The 16,858-nt window shown below is 55.8% G+C and overlaps 1 protein-coding gene and 1 long non-coding RNA gene across 4 annotated transcripts in view; both read right to left on the bottom strand.

Moving 5' to 3' along the window:
* RAI1 (retinoic acid induced 1) overlaps positions 1–16,858 on the bottom strand; it is a 93,556-nt gene that overhangs the window by 7,249 nt on the left and 69,449 nt on the right. For all 3 annotated transcript variants that reach the window (XM_080923509.1, XM_080923507.1, XM_080923508.1), the window contains one exon: positions 1,537–7,057. In XM_080923509.1, coding sequence (XP_080779635.1) covers positions 1,537–7,041 — 5,505 coding nt within the window. In that variant the 5' untranslated portion in view covers positions 7,042–7,057. The remainder of the gene's footprint in view (positions 1–1,536; positions 7,058–16,858) is intronic.
* Positions 12,806–15,591, bottom strand: LOC308425892. Its single transcript, XR_013975180.1, has 3 exons — positions 15,381–15,591; positions 13,713–13,894; positions 12,806–13,095 (listed from the first exon to the last, which is right to left on the bottom strand). It is a non-coding gene; the product is annotated as an uncharacterized lncRNA (long non-coding RNA).

Genomic DNA, 16,858 nt, shown 5'->3' with positions numbered 1-16,858 from the left:
GGGACAGGAGATGACTAAGTGCCAACCCTGGGCCCCGAAGAAGCTCTGGGTGGTACAGGGTCAGGACAACCAGCTGGACGGGTTCCACCCAGGCTTGGTTGTTTTTTTTTTTTTTTTTTTTTTTTTTTTTTGCATGTATTGGTGTTTTGCCTACTGTATGTCTGTGTGGAAGTGTCAAATGTCCTGGAACTGGAGTTACAGACAGGTGTGAGCTGCCATGCAGATGCTGGGAACTGAACCCAAGTCCTCTGGAGGAATAGCCAGTGCTCTTAACTGATGGGCCATCTCTCCAGTCCCAGGCTTGTTACTTTCCAATGGAGAGATGAGATTATTTTAAGGTAGCTGTGAAGATAAAGCTACCATGGAACCAGTGACAGGCAGGAAGAGAACAGAGGTCCAGGACTATGTGTGGCTGGTGTCTTGCCTGCTGCATCAACTGGCTGAGGTATCAAAAGCTGTGATGTCTTGTTTCTTGGGCCCTTCTCACCAAGGTGGGCAGACAACAGGGCCCAGAAAGAATCTATGGTCATCACTGTGGGCAGTAAGTACCTGGAGCCTGGAGCCAAGAGCAGCATCCACAGTGGTCCCAAGGTCAAGGGTGGGGCCTGCCTGGGCAGAATGCTCAAGAGCTGGGACAGTAAAGTATGGGGGGGGGGCACTGGACAGCCAGGGTCCTCTAGGCTCAGCTGCCCAGTGTGCTGAGGGAACGAGGTGGGGGGGGGGGCAACAGAACTGGTATGGCTACCCCGTGAGAACTAGTGTGAAGGAGTGGGCCTGGAGCCTCACCACCCAGGAGTCAGGGCAGAATCTGCAGAGGCAGGAAGTGGTCTTGCTGCCCTGAGGCCAAAACTTCAGGAAACATGGGCTCTGAAGTGGCCTCAGCCAGTCCTCTTGACCTGAGGAATCTTAGCTGCAGCCATGGCTCAGAATGCTTTCTCCTTCCCAGACCTGTGATCCCAGATATATCCTTAAAGATCAATAGGTGTAAATGTGCTAGGCCCTGTGACCTTGACACAGGAGAGGCAGGAGCAAGGGTGGAGAGGCAGTGCATGCTGCAGCTCCAAGTTCTCTGAAGGGGTGACTTAAAACTGGAGGTCTGAGCTTCAGGGTTTCTGTGGCCCAGATAACCCAGGGTTACCCACCAGTGTCCCACGCCTTAGCCACATGCTGTTTAGAAGCTATCCCCATGTCTCAGTTCAGGGGGAGACCAGGCCATCTTGGCATCAACTCTGGAAGGACCCAGCAGCTCCGGTTTGGGGTAGTACGTGTAGATAGTATGTTCCACTGGGCCCGGTGGAGCATAGAAACTGTGACACGTACCCTGGGGCAAGATGGGTAAATATGTCCTGCTGTAGCCCCAGGTGTGCTTCAACTTGCCTCCATATTACCTCAAGGGACTCCAGGGACAGGAGGCCAGGAGGCTGTACTTTTTGGCTATGGGCACAAGTGACCCAGAATAAAGGCCTGGAGACACTTCTGCCAGCCTGTTGGTACTTCAAAATCCCCTATCACCCCCCAGCTGGTCTAGCTTCTTACCATGTCCACAGCTAACTTCATGGCCTCCTGCAGCCCAAAGAGCTTCCCGGCCACCAGGTACACCCCGCTGGTCCACACAGCACAGGCCTCATGCACCCAGTGTTCCTGGGTGTCCCCACCAGGTTCTGCAGGGGCCTCTTTGCTGCATTCATGTTTGCGGCTCTTGTCAGCTGGGGCCACCTCCTCACCCCCGTCCCCCTGTCCGTCACAGCAATAGCAACTCTGCAGCCGCCTTGACAGGCCCCGGGCACTGGTGCGAAGGGAGCCCTGCTTGGCAGGGTCAGCTGGGCCATCAAGCCTGGACAGCCTCCCCAGGGTCGTTGTGGTAGTGACGGTGGTAGTGGTAGGGGTGGCAGCTGTGGCTGCACATTCCAGGCTTTTGAGTGTTCTCTCCAGAGGCAGAGAGGCTTCCTCCAACGTGCCATCCAGCCGTACCTTCTCCTTGAGTTTTGGCTTCTTTTTTGGGAGGCAGTGTTCAGGGTAGTAGGGGCCACAGAGGTCCCCAAGGTCCTTGAAATTGGCCGGGTTTTGGCAGAGGCAGCAGACAAGGCAAGAGGTACTTAGGGCCTTAGACACCACAGGCCCCAGATGCATGGTGGAGGAGAGGGGCAGGGAGGGCCTCGGCTGTAGCACAGAGCCTCCAGGGAATGTAGTTAGAGAAGCCCCAGCTGGTTCTAAGGAGGAGGAGGTGGAAGAGGAGGCAACAGAGGAGGATGGCTTCCAGTGAGGCTTCGGCTCATCCCCTGGGGAGTTGACAACAGTACATATGGTGGTGTATGCGTCTCGTTTCTCCACCCGCACAAAGGGCGAGAAGGCTGGGGTGCGGTTGTCTGCCCTCAGCCTCTTGCAAGAGGAAATATATTTGAGTCGGATTTCAGGCTCTGCAGGATCCAGGGGCAGTACCTGCTGCTGCCTTCTCCGAGTGGCACGTCCCTTACAAGGCGAAGCATGGGTGGCCTTTCCCCGGCCACGGCTGAGGCGCTTCCGCTTTGAATAGCTGCTATAGCTGGCTTGGCCCGGCTGCTTCTGTGCCCTTGTCTGGGGCTGGCAGGGCCGGCCTTCAGAGGGCTGGGAGGCTAGTCCCAGCTCCTCTGTCTTTGGCTTCTTGCCTCCTCCACTGAAGTTGTCCTCACCTCCGCCCTGAGTGCTGCTGGCCCTGTCGTGGGGAGTGAGGACCAGGGCTTGGCCAGGACAGGGCCGCTTCTCCAACGGGCCTTTGGAGGGTCCCAAGGCCCCAGTCCTGCCCTTCCGGCTCCTTTTCTTCGGTGCCCGGGCAGTCCCTAGGGATGGCAGGGTCTCTGGGGACATGAAGGCCTCAGCTTTAGGGCAGTCAGCAGCAGAGGACAACTTCTTACTATTCAAGAGTTTACCTTTTAGGGACCTGCTGGCTGGGTTTCTACACAATGGGTCGGCTCCTGAAGCTGCTGGTAGCATTTGCCCAGCACTTATTCCTCCCAAACCCTCTTCTACCCCAGCTGGACTGCCCCCTGAACGTTTCTCAGGTAGGGCCGGGCTCCGGGGTGTCCCAGGAGGGGCCCCTGCCACTCTGCATGCGAGTTTCTTGAGACCAGGTGAGGTGATCTTCTGTACTATGGCCTCTAGCTTGAGGCCACGGCCCTTTCGGGGTGGCAGCACCTTGGTCCTCACAGCACTGGGCAGGGATGACTGTGGAGCCAACCCCAGGCATGCAGCAGGTGGCTCCAGGGGTGGGGGTGGGGGTGGCTCCCCACTGCCCCTGGGTCTGGCCCTCTGGGGTGAGGCCATCCTCCTCAAGAGGCCAGGGGAACTGTCTGCCCTTTCCTCCCTCCCATCTACCCCACCTCCATTGTTGCTCCGCAGAATGAGGCTCCGCTTTTTGGCGGGGACAGGTGCCATGAAAGCGGACTTCCTTTTGAGTGTGTGGAGAGGCCTATCTGAAAGTTTGCTCCCTGTCCCGGGCTTGGGTACTTTGGCCCGCTGGCTCATCCGACCTTCCTTCTGGGGCCCACTGGAGACCTTGAACGTAGTGGGTAAATGGTTGTTAGCAGGGAGCTTCTTGGTGGTACGACAGTCTGGGATCCGGCTCTCTGAGGGCCGTCGCCGTTTGGCATGGAAGACCTGCTGAGGTTTGGTGCGAGACCGGAGGACCATGGATCGCTGGTCCTTGCCAGGCATGCTGGGAGAGTCTGGCTCCTTGGTTTTGGAGCCCATGGGGCTGCTGTCTGAGGCAACAGGCAGGGCAGCAGGGTTGCTGGGGCTGGATGCAGCCTTGGGCGATGGTTTTCCTACCCGCTTGCCAGACTTGAAGGCAGCTCGCTGCTTACCTCCCAGTTTGTCAGGAGGTGTGGGGGTGGTAGTCAGGCCTGGAGGTCCAGGAGTTTGGGGCTCACTCAGAGCAGTTAGAGAGCGGGTACACATTCTGGGGAGTCCTTCTGAAAGCCCCCGGCCTGGAGCTCCAGCTCCCTCTGCCTGTCCTTGTGGGGGCCCCGTGCAGGACTCTGGGAGCAAGAGGTCTTTGGGAAGTGCTGGCACCCTACACGGCGAGTCTTCAGCCTCAGGCAGCCCCCGGTGCACTCGGCGGCTTCGTAAACTTTTACCCCGTGGCACAGGCTCCTTCTTAGCAATGGGTCCCTCAGGTACAGCAGGCTTGTTAGGCTTTGGGGCCAAGGAGCCCTGTGAAGTGCTGGAACTACCTGGAGCTCTCTCCATCTCCGGCCCTTCTTCTCCTGGCTTCATATGTGACAGAGAGGATTCAAACCAGCTCTGGACCTTCGATTCAGCACCCACCGAGGGGCCCAGTAGGACAGCAGGCTCCCCAGAGAGGTGACACGGAGAGGCCCAGCCAGCCTTGGTATCCAGCACCTCCTCTGCTTCCTCCTTGGCGCAGATCAGTGGGGCCTTGGGGGACAATGGGTCCTGTAGGCTGGGTCTCTGCTCAGGGCTCCCAAGCAGTTCACACAGAGAAGAATACTCCTCTTCAGCTTCCAGGTCCTCCTTCCTGCCAGGGGGCGGCAACAGTGGCAGGTCCCCAAAGTCAGTGGGGGAACAGCAGTGCCGGCTATCCTCCAGCCACTGGTCCGCCTTGCCCACCTCAGGGCACTGCAGCAACCCACCCACTTCCTCTTTCACCCCATCTGCCTCCTGCTGCTTGAAGTCCCCAGACAGTGCAGCCGCAGGCTTCCCAATGGCATGCTCTTCCTGGAAGCCCATGCAGGCAGAGGCCTCATGTGCATCCGCCTTGCCCACACTGTCTGAGGCTTTTGTGCCCTGCTCCAAACCTTTGGTGAGCTCACCAGGGTGGAGACCCCACCGAGGACAAGCGTCACCCAGGTTCTCCTCTGGCCAGGCAAAGGGGTTGGCACCATCCACTGAGCTGGCAGTGCTTGTATCTGGAAAGCAGTCAAATGCTGCTGTGGTGGGGTCAGGAGTGGCAGTCCCAAGCAAAGGCTTAGTGCCAAAGGACAGAGGACTGGTTGTTTTCTTCGGGTCAGTGGTGGCAAAGGCCACAGAAGGGTCTTCAAATAGCCCCGGGCTGAAGTCCTTGGTACTGCCCGCCTTGTCCAGCTGCAAGGGCTCAGGTAGGGTTTCTGGCTCCCCTGGCTGTGACCATGATGTCTTGGCCACAGTGTCCAGGCAGGTGCTGTGGTTCTCCAGGGAGAAGGGTGGCTTGCCATTGTCCTTGGGCAGGCTGGAAGCCTCAGCCCAGGCCTTGTCAGCCTTCTCAACAATGGCTTCCTGCAGTCCCAGGATCTCAGAGGCCAGATCTTCCTGCGCCAGGGCACTGAGCAGCAGCCGCGGGCAGTCCCGCTCGCCTGCCACGAATTTGGAGAAGCTGTCCAGTGGCAGGGTACTGTGCAGGCTCTGGAAAGAGTCATCAGACTTGGTGGACATGTCATCAGGCGAGGTCACAGAACAGGTGGACACCGACTCAGGCTTGGCCTTGGAGTTGCTGTTGACCCTGGCAGGACTGCCCCGGGTCTGGCTACAGTAGAGGAAGCTGCGCTCTAGTGGGTCCTCAGAGCCACTCAGGTAGTCAGTGTCTTGTGGCTCAGCATGAGTGGACTGCGGTGTGCTGCTTGGCGGCTCAGACAGTGGTGTGCCCGCAGGCTCAGCTGAGTAGCCACTGCCCTCGGGGCTACAGTGCTGGCTTTTGTGCTGCTCTGGAGTCCTAGACACAAGGTTCTTGACCCCTTTCTTCTGTGGCATGGTAGCTTTGGACAGCAAGAGCTGCTGCACAGTATTGGAGATGTTTTCCACCTGTGAGGTGAGCGCTGTGAGACTTTGCAGGCTGAGATCTGATAGCAAGTTGTCAGGGAGCTTGTCCTTCTGCAGGGGCTTGCAGTTGCTGACCTGGGGGTCCACAGAACTGGCGGCATCTGTTGGGGACGGGTTGAGCAGGGGCATAAAGTGGCTGTGGTCTGTGATGCCTGTAGGGAAGGCCCCAGTACTAAGCGGCTGCTGGCTGTAAGGGAAGTTCTCCAGATTGGGCATCAGTGGTGATGGGGTGGAGCTATAGGAAGGGGAGCGACCCACAGAGCGTGCAGGGGAGTGGCTGGAGCTAGGGCTGAAGGTCTGGTAATACTGTTCCGGAGTCCTGACAGCTGTGTCCGGTGGACAGTAGCCCTGGCCTTGCTGTCCATAGTGTTGGTACTTAGCGAGGTTCTGGTAGTGGAGTGTTTCCTGGGTGTGGTGCCGGCCTTGAAGTGCTTGTTGCTGCTGCTCGTAGCCAAGGCGGCCCGGCTGGTAAGCGTGAAGATTCTGGACCCGTTGCCCTGGAGCCAGGCTCGCATTGGCACTCATCGGCCTGTCATGAGGCTGGGCAGATGGTGCTGTGCAGCTCTTGTATGAGTGGGCCCCCTGCCCCCCACCCTGCACTGTTGGGGCATAAGTGGAAGAGGTAGGGAAGGACTGGGAATGCTGGGGAAAGTGGCTGCCCTGGGGGAAGGGCAGAGGGGAGGCAAGGTCATTCTGGGGTTTCTGCCTTTGGAGTTTGGGATAAGCCAGGGGCTGCTGCGGCTGTGGTGGTGGGACATGCAGGCCGTGAGTCCGGAAGGGAAGTTGGGGGCCCTGCTCAGGGTACTGCCTGTTTGGAGGCACCACTGTCTTCTTCATCAAGTTCTCCTCATACTTGCTCACTGCCCCTGGCAGAGGTTGTGGCTGAGGAGGTGGTGGCTGTGGGCCCCCCCAGGTCTGAAGACTCTCCTCGCCAGAGTAGCGCCCTGGGTAGGGGCTGCTGTCTTGAACATAGCTGGGGAAAGCCTGTCTTCCCTGCAAAGACTTGCTGCCTCGGTGGTACTTGTCTGCAGCTGCCGTGGCCACTGTGCCAGAAGGTGTACCAGTGCCACCCTCATAGCCTGTATAGGGCTGAGGGTTGTAATAGTCCTTGGCCAGCAGCCGCTGCCGATCACAGCTCAGCCCAGCCTGACCCGGCTGCCTGTAGTTCTCCAGGCGCGATGTCTCCTGTGAGGTTTGTGGGTAGTTTTGCTGTTTGCCATGGAAACCACACCTTTCTCGAAAAGACTGCATGACTCGGGCTGGTTATCTGCGGAGAGAAAGGATGGTGCAGAGGGAAAACAATTCAGAAGGGCCTCGGTTTACTCTCGGCTCAGCCAGCATCCCTCCCTGGCACCTTCCCACCAGCTGTGCACAAACTAACAAACCTCTGGGTCTGAGAGGTGTGCTCTGAAATCCTGCTTCCACGGAGAGCTGAAATGGATAATCCAAACAGGCTGCACAGAACAAGTCACAGTGAGTGGCCACTCCAGGCCCCTCTTGCCAGCTCCTCCTCTCTAGGCTTGTCTGTCCTACCACGCCCAGCCCTTGTAGACAGCTCAAAACCATTTAGCAGAGCAATCCCACCGTTCCCTCGGGCCTTGCTGGATCCCACCATCTTAGTCTTTGTGTGGCCGTACTTAAGCATGACTCAGCCACACTGGGTACCCATGAGGACCCCCTCCCCAGTTGGGGACAGGCCGTTTTTCGGGCCTGCTGTAACTGCACATACAGGAATCCAGACATGTACAAAGGACCTATCAGGCACATGTACATGCGCGCTCACACACACCTCCCCTGCACTGCCATCTGGACTCTGTCCCTTCTGGCAGATGTTGACTGGGGGCTGCTAAGCCAACTGTCCACATAAAGCATCCCGTCCTCTGAACGAAGGATGGTAGCACCTGCCTCCTGGTTTTGGTATCATAGGTGCATAAACGGATTATGTAGTCCAGAGTATGGGGATGCATACTAATAGGGGACAAAGACAGAGTCCCTTGGCCACTGGAGAGCATACCCTTCATCTTCTCTGTCCTTCCCTGCTGAGCCGCTCCTAACTTTCCCAGGTCAGGGATGGTGCAGACTGCACTGATATGGGAGACGGGCATATAAACCAGGGGCTTTTGTGGAGAGTTACAACCCAGACTTGTGGATCTCTGCTAGTTTCCTTCAAATGATTGGGTCTGGTTACCCCAGAAAAACCTCAGTGGTGAAAAAGAAGACTGTCCCAATCACAAAGGGCCCTGCACCCCCACAAATTCAGGGTTTACCCAGCTACTACGCAGGCTGAAGGCAGGATGTCCAAGCTCTCTCGGGTCTGAGCAGTCCAACCCCCTCAGAGGGAACTGGGACTTTCCAGTTCTTGTCCCCAAACACACCAAGATGGAGGTGTGGTCTGCCATAGACCACAAAGGTTTCAGGGTTTTGTTTTGTGGGAGAGGAGGGGTAAGTTCCTCACAGAAACAGAGGTGTGAAAGGTGGGAGTGGGAAGCTGCTGGTGGGGAGATCCAATCTCCCTTTAGTCTGGATCCACAATGGTGCTTTCCTTCCTTGTTCTGGAAATTGACCCAAGGAATGGGGCAAAAGAGCTCCATCCAGCTGAACAAGGCATTTCCCAGAAAACCAGATAGGTTCCAGAGCGCAGAGCAGTACAACCCAGCTGCCCCCAAGACAACCTTCCTCCTCTCCTACCCCCAACTCATCACATGTCTCTTGCCCTCACTAGGGCAGTGCCCACCTACCCTTTGGATCTACTTCATTCCAGTCACTGTGGTTTAGATAAACACCGATCGGTGCCTGCCAGTCCAGAGGGGTTGGAGACAGCATCTGTCCAAGTGCGCAGCCTGCTCCTCCCTCCACCCCACGTTCCCAGAGCAGAGCACACTCTGGATGCAGGTGGATGTCACTCCTGATCAGGATGGCTAGTGGGCCACTTCTAAGACCAGGACACAAAATGCCAGTTCCCTGCTCTCCCTGGGTGTGTGTTTATAAGCCAAGAACGCACAAACCCAGACTGCTCTGAAGGCTACATCTGCCTCCCTCATATATCTGCACAAATTACATTTCGGTTTTTATTAGTCCCAGATCACTCTCATTTCCTGCTGAGTGTCCTGTGGATATCATTAACATTTCTACGGCTGGAGTTGTGTGTGTGTGTGTGTGTGTGTGTGTGTGTGTGTGTGTCCCTGCAATACATTCCCCAAAATGCATTACCAGAGACATTATCTAAAAAGAGGGGAGCCATGAACAGTGTCCCCTCCCTGCCTGCTCTGTCCCTGCCCCATCTAATCAGTCCAGCTGCTGTGCCTTTTAATTTCCCCACACAGGATTACAGGCAAGCTTCCTGATGCACACAGGCAGCTGGATGTGGAAAGCATCTATCTCTAAGAAAAGACAGTTCAATTAAAATCTCAGAGGCCCAGTGCCTGTTGGAGGACATAGGCAGAAACATGTGTCCCAGCACCACCCTCCAACCCTGGCAGAGGGAGGGACAGAAACAAAGGCTCAGGCATGGTGGCATCCTAGCTGCTAGCTACATAACTGCTGGCTCTGCCAGAGAAAAATAGGTGCTGCCTCTTTAAGGCTTGCAGTGGGCTCTGTTGTTATTAATTATTGTGATTATGATTATTTTTCAAGAACACCAGGCAAGGATATGGAAGGGATGAGGAGCAGATAACGAAGGACCAGTATGGGCAGCATCAGGAGAGCAGATGGAAGAATGAATTCCCCACAGGTAATGGTGACCTTTACACATGGAGGAAAGAAGCTGAGATGGCTGGAGTAACAGCAGTAATGTTTGAGAAGGGAGCCTTGCCCCAGCGTCTGCTCCTCCCCCTTCTCCTGGGAACTTGCCAAGGCTTCCCCTCAACCAGCTTGGCAGAATCTGGCATGCAACTGATAGGAATCCAGAGCAACCCTCGTTGCCCTAGGGACGTGAATACTCCACCCTTGTAACCACTGGTTACTCTAGACCCTGGATGGAGGAGTGTACCAGGCCCAACAAGGCCAGATCCTTGTGGAATCTGACCATGCTTACAGTCAGAATGAACTTTCCTTTGACATTCCAGCAGCCAAGGACGGCAAGCCGTCAACACAGCCATGAAGAAGTGCACTGAAGGAATAGTGAGGTTGAGCCTCAGGCACAGCCTTCTCCCAAAGACTCTGTGGGGGAGGGGGTGCCAACACTGATGAAACAGGACCTGGTGTTTTATCCTGTCCCTTCTACTACTAAAGCTGAGGCTAAGAGGGGCAAAGGATTTGCTTGTGACCCTAGCTGAACATCGAAGATCAGACCCCTCTTCTGGACCCCACACCAAAAAGTCCCACCCTAAGAGTGTCTTGGTATGACAGCAAGAATGCAGAGCTGAGCTCAGGACAGACAAATATATGCATACACACCCACCTGCCTATGTGCCCTCTATAGCAGGTTAGACCCTGCCTGCAAGCCTGGCTCTGTATTTCTGTGCTTCTAAGGATAAGTCCAGGGCCTTTAACTTGCTAAGCAAGGTCTACCACTGAGCTGTACCCTAGCGATCCTACGTATAGTATCTAATCAGATCAGTGGTCCCATCAGTGAGATGGGTATTCTGTGGGTCAGAGCTGCTAATGATCCCAAGTCAGCCCTGTGGGAATGTTATCCTGAGGGAAAAGGGGAGATGCGTGGAAGGAGATGTGGGAAGAGACACATTCCCCTTCACTAGCATCCCCCAGCCACTGGTCCCCCCACCTCCCCATAGTATAGCTTGATTGGTAGCTTAGGAAAAAATAGAAAGCCTAACCCACTCAAGGCCTGAGAACCAGAAAGTGGGTGTTTATGGGGCCCAGGAAGCCTGAGAAAAGACAGATGTTTATGGAGCAATGGGTAGGTAAGACCCCAAGGGCCTCCCCATCTGTTACGAACGAATAATAAATATTAAGACTTGGAGGCTAGGAGAGGGCTTAGGAGGGTTTGCTGTATAAAAGCCTGAGGACCTGAGTTTGGAACTCCAGCACCTATCCAAAAACAGCTGGGCAAAAAGCAGGGTATCTGGGAAGCAGGGATGAATCTTTATGGAACCCACTGGCCTTTGAGACTAGGCTAGACTTCTTGGGCTAGGGACTAGCATCAGGAAGAGACTGAAGGATCTGTTTAGAGCAGGGTGGTGGTGGTGAGAGCTCCACCCCAAAGCATGGCCTCTCAAGACCACCCCATGTTGGTAACATTTTTTTTAAAAGTTCCTCCCCAGAAGGATCTGGGGTCCTGAGTAGCCAGAGGTAGGTGGAGAGATAAAAAGCAGATAGAGACAGGGTTGTGGTTCATACCTTTTAGAACACTTGCCTATCTAGCATGCAGTCAGTCTCTCCATCACTGAAATAGAAAATTAGCAGACTACAGTGGCATAAACCTGTGACCCTAGCATTTGGAATTTGAGGCAAGGGGATCAGATCTCAGGTTCAGGACCAGTCTAGCAGGTTAGACATAGAGCTCGGTGGTAGAGTATTTGCCTAGCATTCAGGAGGCCTTAAATTCAATTACCGAACACTTCAACAAGCCAGACTGGACAACACGGCGGGGGGGGGGGGGGGAGTGGGGGGTGGAGCCAACATCTTCTGAGGTCGGAGACTTAAAGAGGCTGTATCTGAATTCTCTGGAGGATGTGTAAGAAACCTTCAGACTCACCATCTCTACCAAGGGCACTGTGGTGAGATCTAATACCATGTCATTGGCCCTACTTGCCCCAGTTCTTTCTTAGACACAACCCTCAGCATCTACTAGGATACAGTAGGTCACAGGCTGGGTGCCCTCAGTGGCAGAAGTCCATAGTCCAGCTGGCCCTGTGCCCACCATCAGGGCTGTCTTCTCTGTAGCCACCTCAGTCTCTTGTGGCTACTGTGGCATCATTTTATTGACCACTCAACAAAAGGCATCACCGCCTATGTGTCTAAACAAGAAGAAAAGACCATGAAGGCCAGTCTCGCCCATCATGTCCAGCTCAGACTAGCCCACCCTCACTGATGTTACCCACAGACAGGGTCTAAAGATCAAGGAAGGGTCTGGCTAGAGGTGGCTCCCAGGGGGTTCCCAGGCTGCTTGGGTTGGTCCACACGGCAGTGCCTTCCTTACAGAACATGGAATTCATCAGTACAGCTGTGGCCTCTCCGCTCCATGTGCCCAGAAGGACCATGACTTAACCTGTGGTAGAAGTGGCAAAGAAGTGCTAAGCTAGCAGCAGGCTGTCTAAATGCCTGGAGGCTTTTGACCTTGGGCAAGCCTTTTACCTCCAGGGGCCTCAAGGCCTCTTTGCTGGTTGTCCCTTATGCTAGGAAAACCATTCCCAGACACCCATGCAACTCTACCTTTTCGCCCCCGTTATCGGTGCATTTAAAATGATACCCTTGTGCTTCTTTCTACTTCTTCAAAGCACTTACCTTTTAGCCTTATTACTAGTCTCCACAGAAGCAGGGATTTTTTGCCTATTTTATTCATAGCCATGTCCCCATTGCCCCAAACAATAAATATTTATTAAATGAATCATGCTCCAAATGTCACATTAACCCTGTGAAACTAAATCCAGACTAAGAAGTCAGCTGATAAGACACAGTCTGTCTGGGCAGGGACTGAGAGGCATAGGCTAGGGCCACAGGTCTGCTTCATACATCAAACACAGACCTGTTCTTGAGGAGGGACAAAGAGTCCACTTTGGAGCAAAGTGGTCAGAAGGGGTTGGAGGTAGACTGACTATACATATTGGTCCCATGCAAAATGGGGGGTGGGGGTGAGGGGAATGTTCCAGAGCAGCCTTTTCTTCAAGAGGTTACAAGTCAGAAATCTCAAAAATGTTACCAGGGGCTGGCAAGATACAATGGCTTAGTGATCAACTTCAATCCCTGAAGCCCACTTTAGAGGGAACCAGCTTCTGCAAGCTGTTCTTACACATACACACACACTCACTCTTTCTCATATCAAAAAAAAAAAAAAAAAAAAAAAAGAAAGTTTTCAACCAAGTCTCAAGGGTTTTTATTGTTGTTCTTTCAGCAGGGCAACGTTTAAAAGGAACTTGTGTGGGCTTTCAGTTGACCATCAGCCCAGGTGTCAAACACCGACAAAGCAGACATCCACACCCACGCCTTGCCCTCTTGGGCTGGGGACTTGGGTATTCAATGCAACAAGGGGCACCTAGATGTTCTCTGGCTTCAGGGCAGCAGGCCTTGGCAGGGAGTCATGACCCGGGCAAATACTGAAGTGAAAGGTGAGTGACGGGGAGCAGGAAGGAGCTCAAGGGCTAGAGGTAGGATTGTGTCGCTGCACAGCTGGTAGAGGTGGTGGCCCTGTAACATTCCACAAGAGATAGGTGAGGCTCCATCCCTCCCCCCTCTTGGGACCCCTGCCAGGCTCCCATGTGGGGCTCAAGACCGCAGCAATTACATAATTAATGGCACAATGAGCTGTCTCCTAAGGATAAAAGCCTGAAGGTAGGGACTTCAGGGTTTGCTCTTCAGCTCCAATGCCCTACTCTGGCCCCAGTTGCCCTATAAATATTGTTCTGATGGGGACCAAGTGGGACAGAGGGACATACTGGGCTTTGTGCTTATCACAGTATTTATTCTTCATCACAGCCTCAGAGGGTGAGGACTACAGAGCAGTTTCACGAGTGGGTGAGGGAGGTGGTGGGCAGGACATAAACTGTAGCTAGGAGAGAACAGCAGAGCCTGCCCTCTCTCCCCTGCAGCCTTCAGTGTTGCTGCCCACTGGCCCGGGAGAAGTGCAGGTGGAGGGTGAGCAGAGCTGAGGTGGCAGGGGAATGTGTGCTGCATTCGAAGTCTAAGGGTAGAGAACTGCCATGATGCTGCTGAAGGACACCCGGGAACAAGAAAAGATGAAGGAAGCTGGGAGGCACCAAGGTGGCTTCCAGAAGCAACTACCTCCTACAGCAGCCTCTGCCCACCTTGGTCCAGTTCTGAGTTCAGCTGCTATGGCCAGTGGTCAGGATACCCCGTTTTCCCGGTGCTGGTTCCTGGTGCTTTCATGGCAGCTCTTCTTGTGTGTGCTCATGGGGATTCTAGGTCTGCTCTCCCAGTACTACCAGCAAAGTGGTCTCTGGCTCATTACAGTCCTGTCTGCAACCTCCTAGGAAGACAGTTTGGGCATGGAATGGGGGCACATTCTTCCTCAATACTCCAATCCCAAACTTGGAAGAGATCAGTGGAAACCCAGAGAGGTTCAGTGAGTTGTCCACCAAGCTCAGCAGTTAGGTGCCCCCAAATGCCTCTCTGCCAAACAGAAACAGAGAACATGGCTTTCCTACTCTATACCCCAGCAGGGAAAGGCCTCCAGGAGCCTGGGTAGAACCTCCCCTGCTGCCTGCCCCAAGGGCTTCTCGCAGCAGCGTGCTGACAGCCCAGGAGGTGCAGCCCTGGCCCCCTCCCAGTGCGGGTTCCATATGGGGGAGCAGGGCACCGAAGCCCCTCCTGCACCAGCCCCCAGGGGAGGAAGCCGCCTGTCAGGCCGCCTCGGCGTGTCAAATCCTCTTGCTGCCTAATTGTGAGACGGCGGCGTTTAAAGAAACGCTTTTCTGGCCGCCTGCCACACCGCAAACTGCTTGGTATAATTTTATTATTAAGGAGAGAGAAAAAGAGAAGGGGCTGGAGGAGAGAGAAAGGGGAGAGCAGAGGAAATTGCTTCGTCCAAGTCAGCTGGTGGAGTATTCCGCTCAACGTGAAAGCGGGGACAGCTTTCCAGTTGGCAAGCTGACTCCGTTAATTGCGCATTCAGTCTCTACTTAGGGTAATTGGAACGGAGCGGGGCCTAGCTCTGACAATTAGGGTCTGCCACTAGGCCATTAACCCTTTCCGCAACCAGCCCCCGCCCCATCGACACCAGGCGGGGAAGGGCGCGGGCGAGGACCCCACATTGAGGTATGGGTACAGCCTAGGGAGCCGCGCGGAGGGTGGGTCTGCGGGCCTCTCCGCCGCTGCTACAGATATTTCGGCCATGTAAGACAAAGGCAGAGCGCGGCTGTCGCCGGGAGAAAATCCGCAGGACTCCCTCAGGGGCAGGTAAAATTTCACCTTCCATTGGTATTCCCCTCCCCCTCCTCGTCTCCCGGCCTTCCGCCAATCCGGAGAGGGCCACCAAAGACGCCGCGACGCCTCCTCCGCAGCCCAACCCACTGACCCCAGCAAGGTCACGGCGACCTCCGGCACACCCGCCCGTCCTCAGCCACAGATCCGCAGGGACTGTGGGCGCCCGGAGAGGAAGGGGGCGCTGCGCTTGCCACGAGGCAGAGGCAGCCAGGATGCTCCCCGCCTCCCTCCCGCCTGCACCCGGACCTGGGGGCGGCCCCCCAGCCTCCATCATTCATTTTCCTGATTCCCGCTGTAGCCGCCCTCGGAAGTCAGCCGAGTGAAGCAGCTGTTCCTTGCACACTCCACTTGACCAAAGATGATGATAAATGAGGCCAGGGCTGCGTCAGGGACGCGGCTGCAAGGGCCGTGCAGGGAGGGAAGTGGGGGCCTATAGATCCCTCGCCCCGTTCGGCTAAGTGCGCGCCCGCGAAAGACAGCGTCCGAGCTCTCCCCACCCCCGCCCCGCAGACCTTCCCGCAGGTCCGCACCTTTCCCCGAACGCTGGGGTCCCCGCGGCGTCCTCGCCTCCGCCCCCAGTCCGCGCGCCCAAACCTATTAACGCTCGTAAATAATGAATAAAGGAGCGCTTCCTGCAGCCGCTCTGGGTGCGGGAGGGGCGGCAGCCAGGAGCGTGAAGCTGGGGAGATCGCCGCGGGCCGGACCGAGGGGCTCGGGCGCGCGGCCCCGCACACGTGCAGCCGTGGCGTGCAGGCGGCACCCCGCCCGGCGGCGGAGGAGGGGAATCCCGCGCTGCCCTCCCCAACGCCACCTCCCCTGGAGTCCTCTGGCACCGAACGAGGCGAGAGAGTGCGCGCGAGCTTCCCAGCCGAAGAGGGTTATTTTTAACCTGCCCCCCTTTCTATATCTGCCTCGGCGATGCGCGCCCGCCCGCCCGCTCCAGCAGCCGAGGACGCGGGCTCCTCACCTCGCTCGCAGGCTCCGGACTCTGCGCCTCCCCCGGCCCGGCCCCCGCCCTTGCGCGGGCAGAGCGCCGCTACATCTCAGCCTGGAAAGGGCCGATTAGGAGCCGCGTGCCTTTCAGCTAAATATCGGAACCGGGTGGGATGGGGGCGGGGAGCCGGCGCTCGTCCCCTCGCCTCCCTCGCTCCCTCCCACCCTGCGTGGAGTGGCGGTGCGAGGCGGCTCCAGCTCCCCGCTAGCCTGAAACAGCCGGCCAGAGTACCGAGTCCCCCTGGGGTTCTAGGCCTGGTCTCAACATTCTCTAGTTCGCAGAAGCTGGAGCTCCAAATGCATGGACCCTCAGGGTGCAGCGGCGCCAAGCTGGGCGCTGCCACCCCCACCGCCGGTCCCCTTCCTTAAGCCACTAGACAAATAAGCCATTTGAACAGCAATGGCAGGTCTTGCCGGAAACTTCAAAGCAAGCCCCTTCCTGAGCCAGGGTCTGGGGACGTGCCAGGAGCACACAGGAAGCTCGCCAGATCGGTTTACTCCCTCTTGTTGGTCTATCTAGGCTCCCCCTAGGGAGAACCCCACTTTGGCTTGCCTTCTTCAGACCCTTCCTTCCTCAGTATGAGGTCGCAGGAAGTTCGCATCCGTTGTGGTTGCCCTTCTCCCCGAAAGGCCACCCACCTTCAAACTTCATTCTGCCCTCTTTAGAAGAGATGATCATTAGATGGGCTGCCAAGTCAGGGCCAATTCCAGAATCTGACTGAGTCCCTCAAGTATCCTGGCGTTTTCCAGACTGTTCCTAACCCAATTCGGGGGTCTTGGGAGAAACTTTCTTTAAGGAGAAGGTGGTTAGCTGCAGCAGTGAGCAGAGAAAGCAGTAGCCATCCCAGACACAAAAACCATGGGGTTAGAATACTAGTTCTCAACATGTGAATCAAGACCCCTTCACAGGGGTCACCTAAGACCACTGGAAACCACAAACAGTAACAAAATTAGTTACAAAATAGCAACAAAAATAGTTTTATGGCAGGGGTTCACCACAACATGAAGAACTGTA

Source organism: Micromys minutus (assembly GCF_963924665.1).
Source record: "Micromys minutus genome assembly, chromosome: 10".
Lineage (NCBI taxonomy): Eukaryota > Metazoa > Chordata > Mammalia > Rodentia > Muridae > Micromys > Micromys minutus.
Note: the sequence above shows the minus strand (reverse complement) of the source record. Positions and strands in the feature narration are given on the sequence as shown.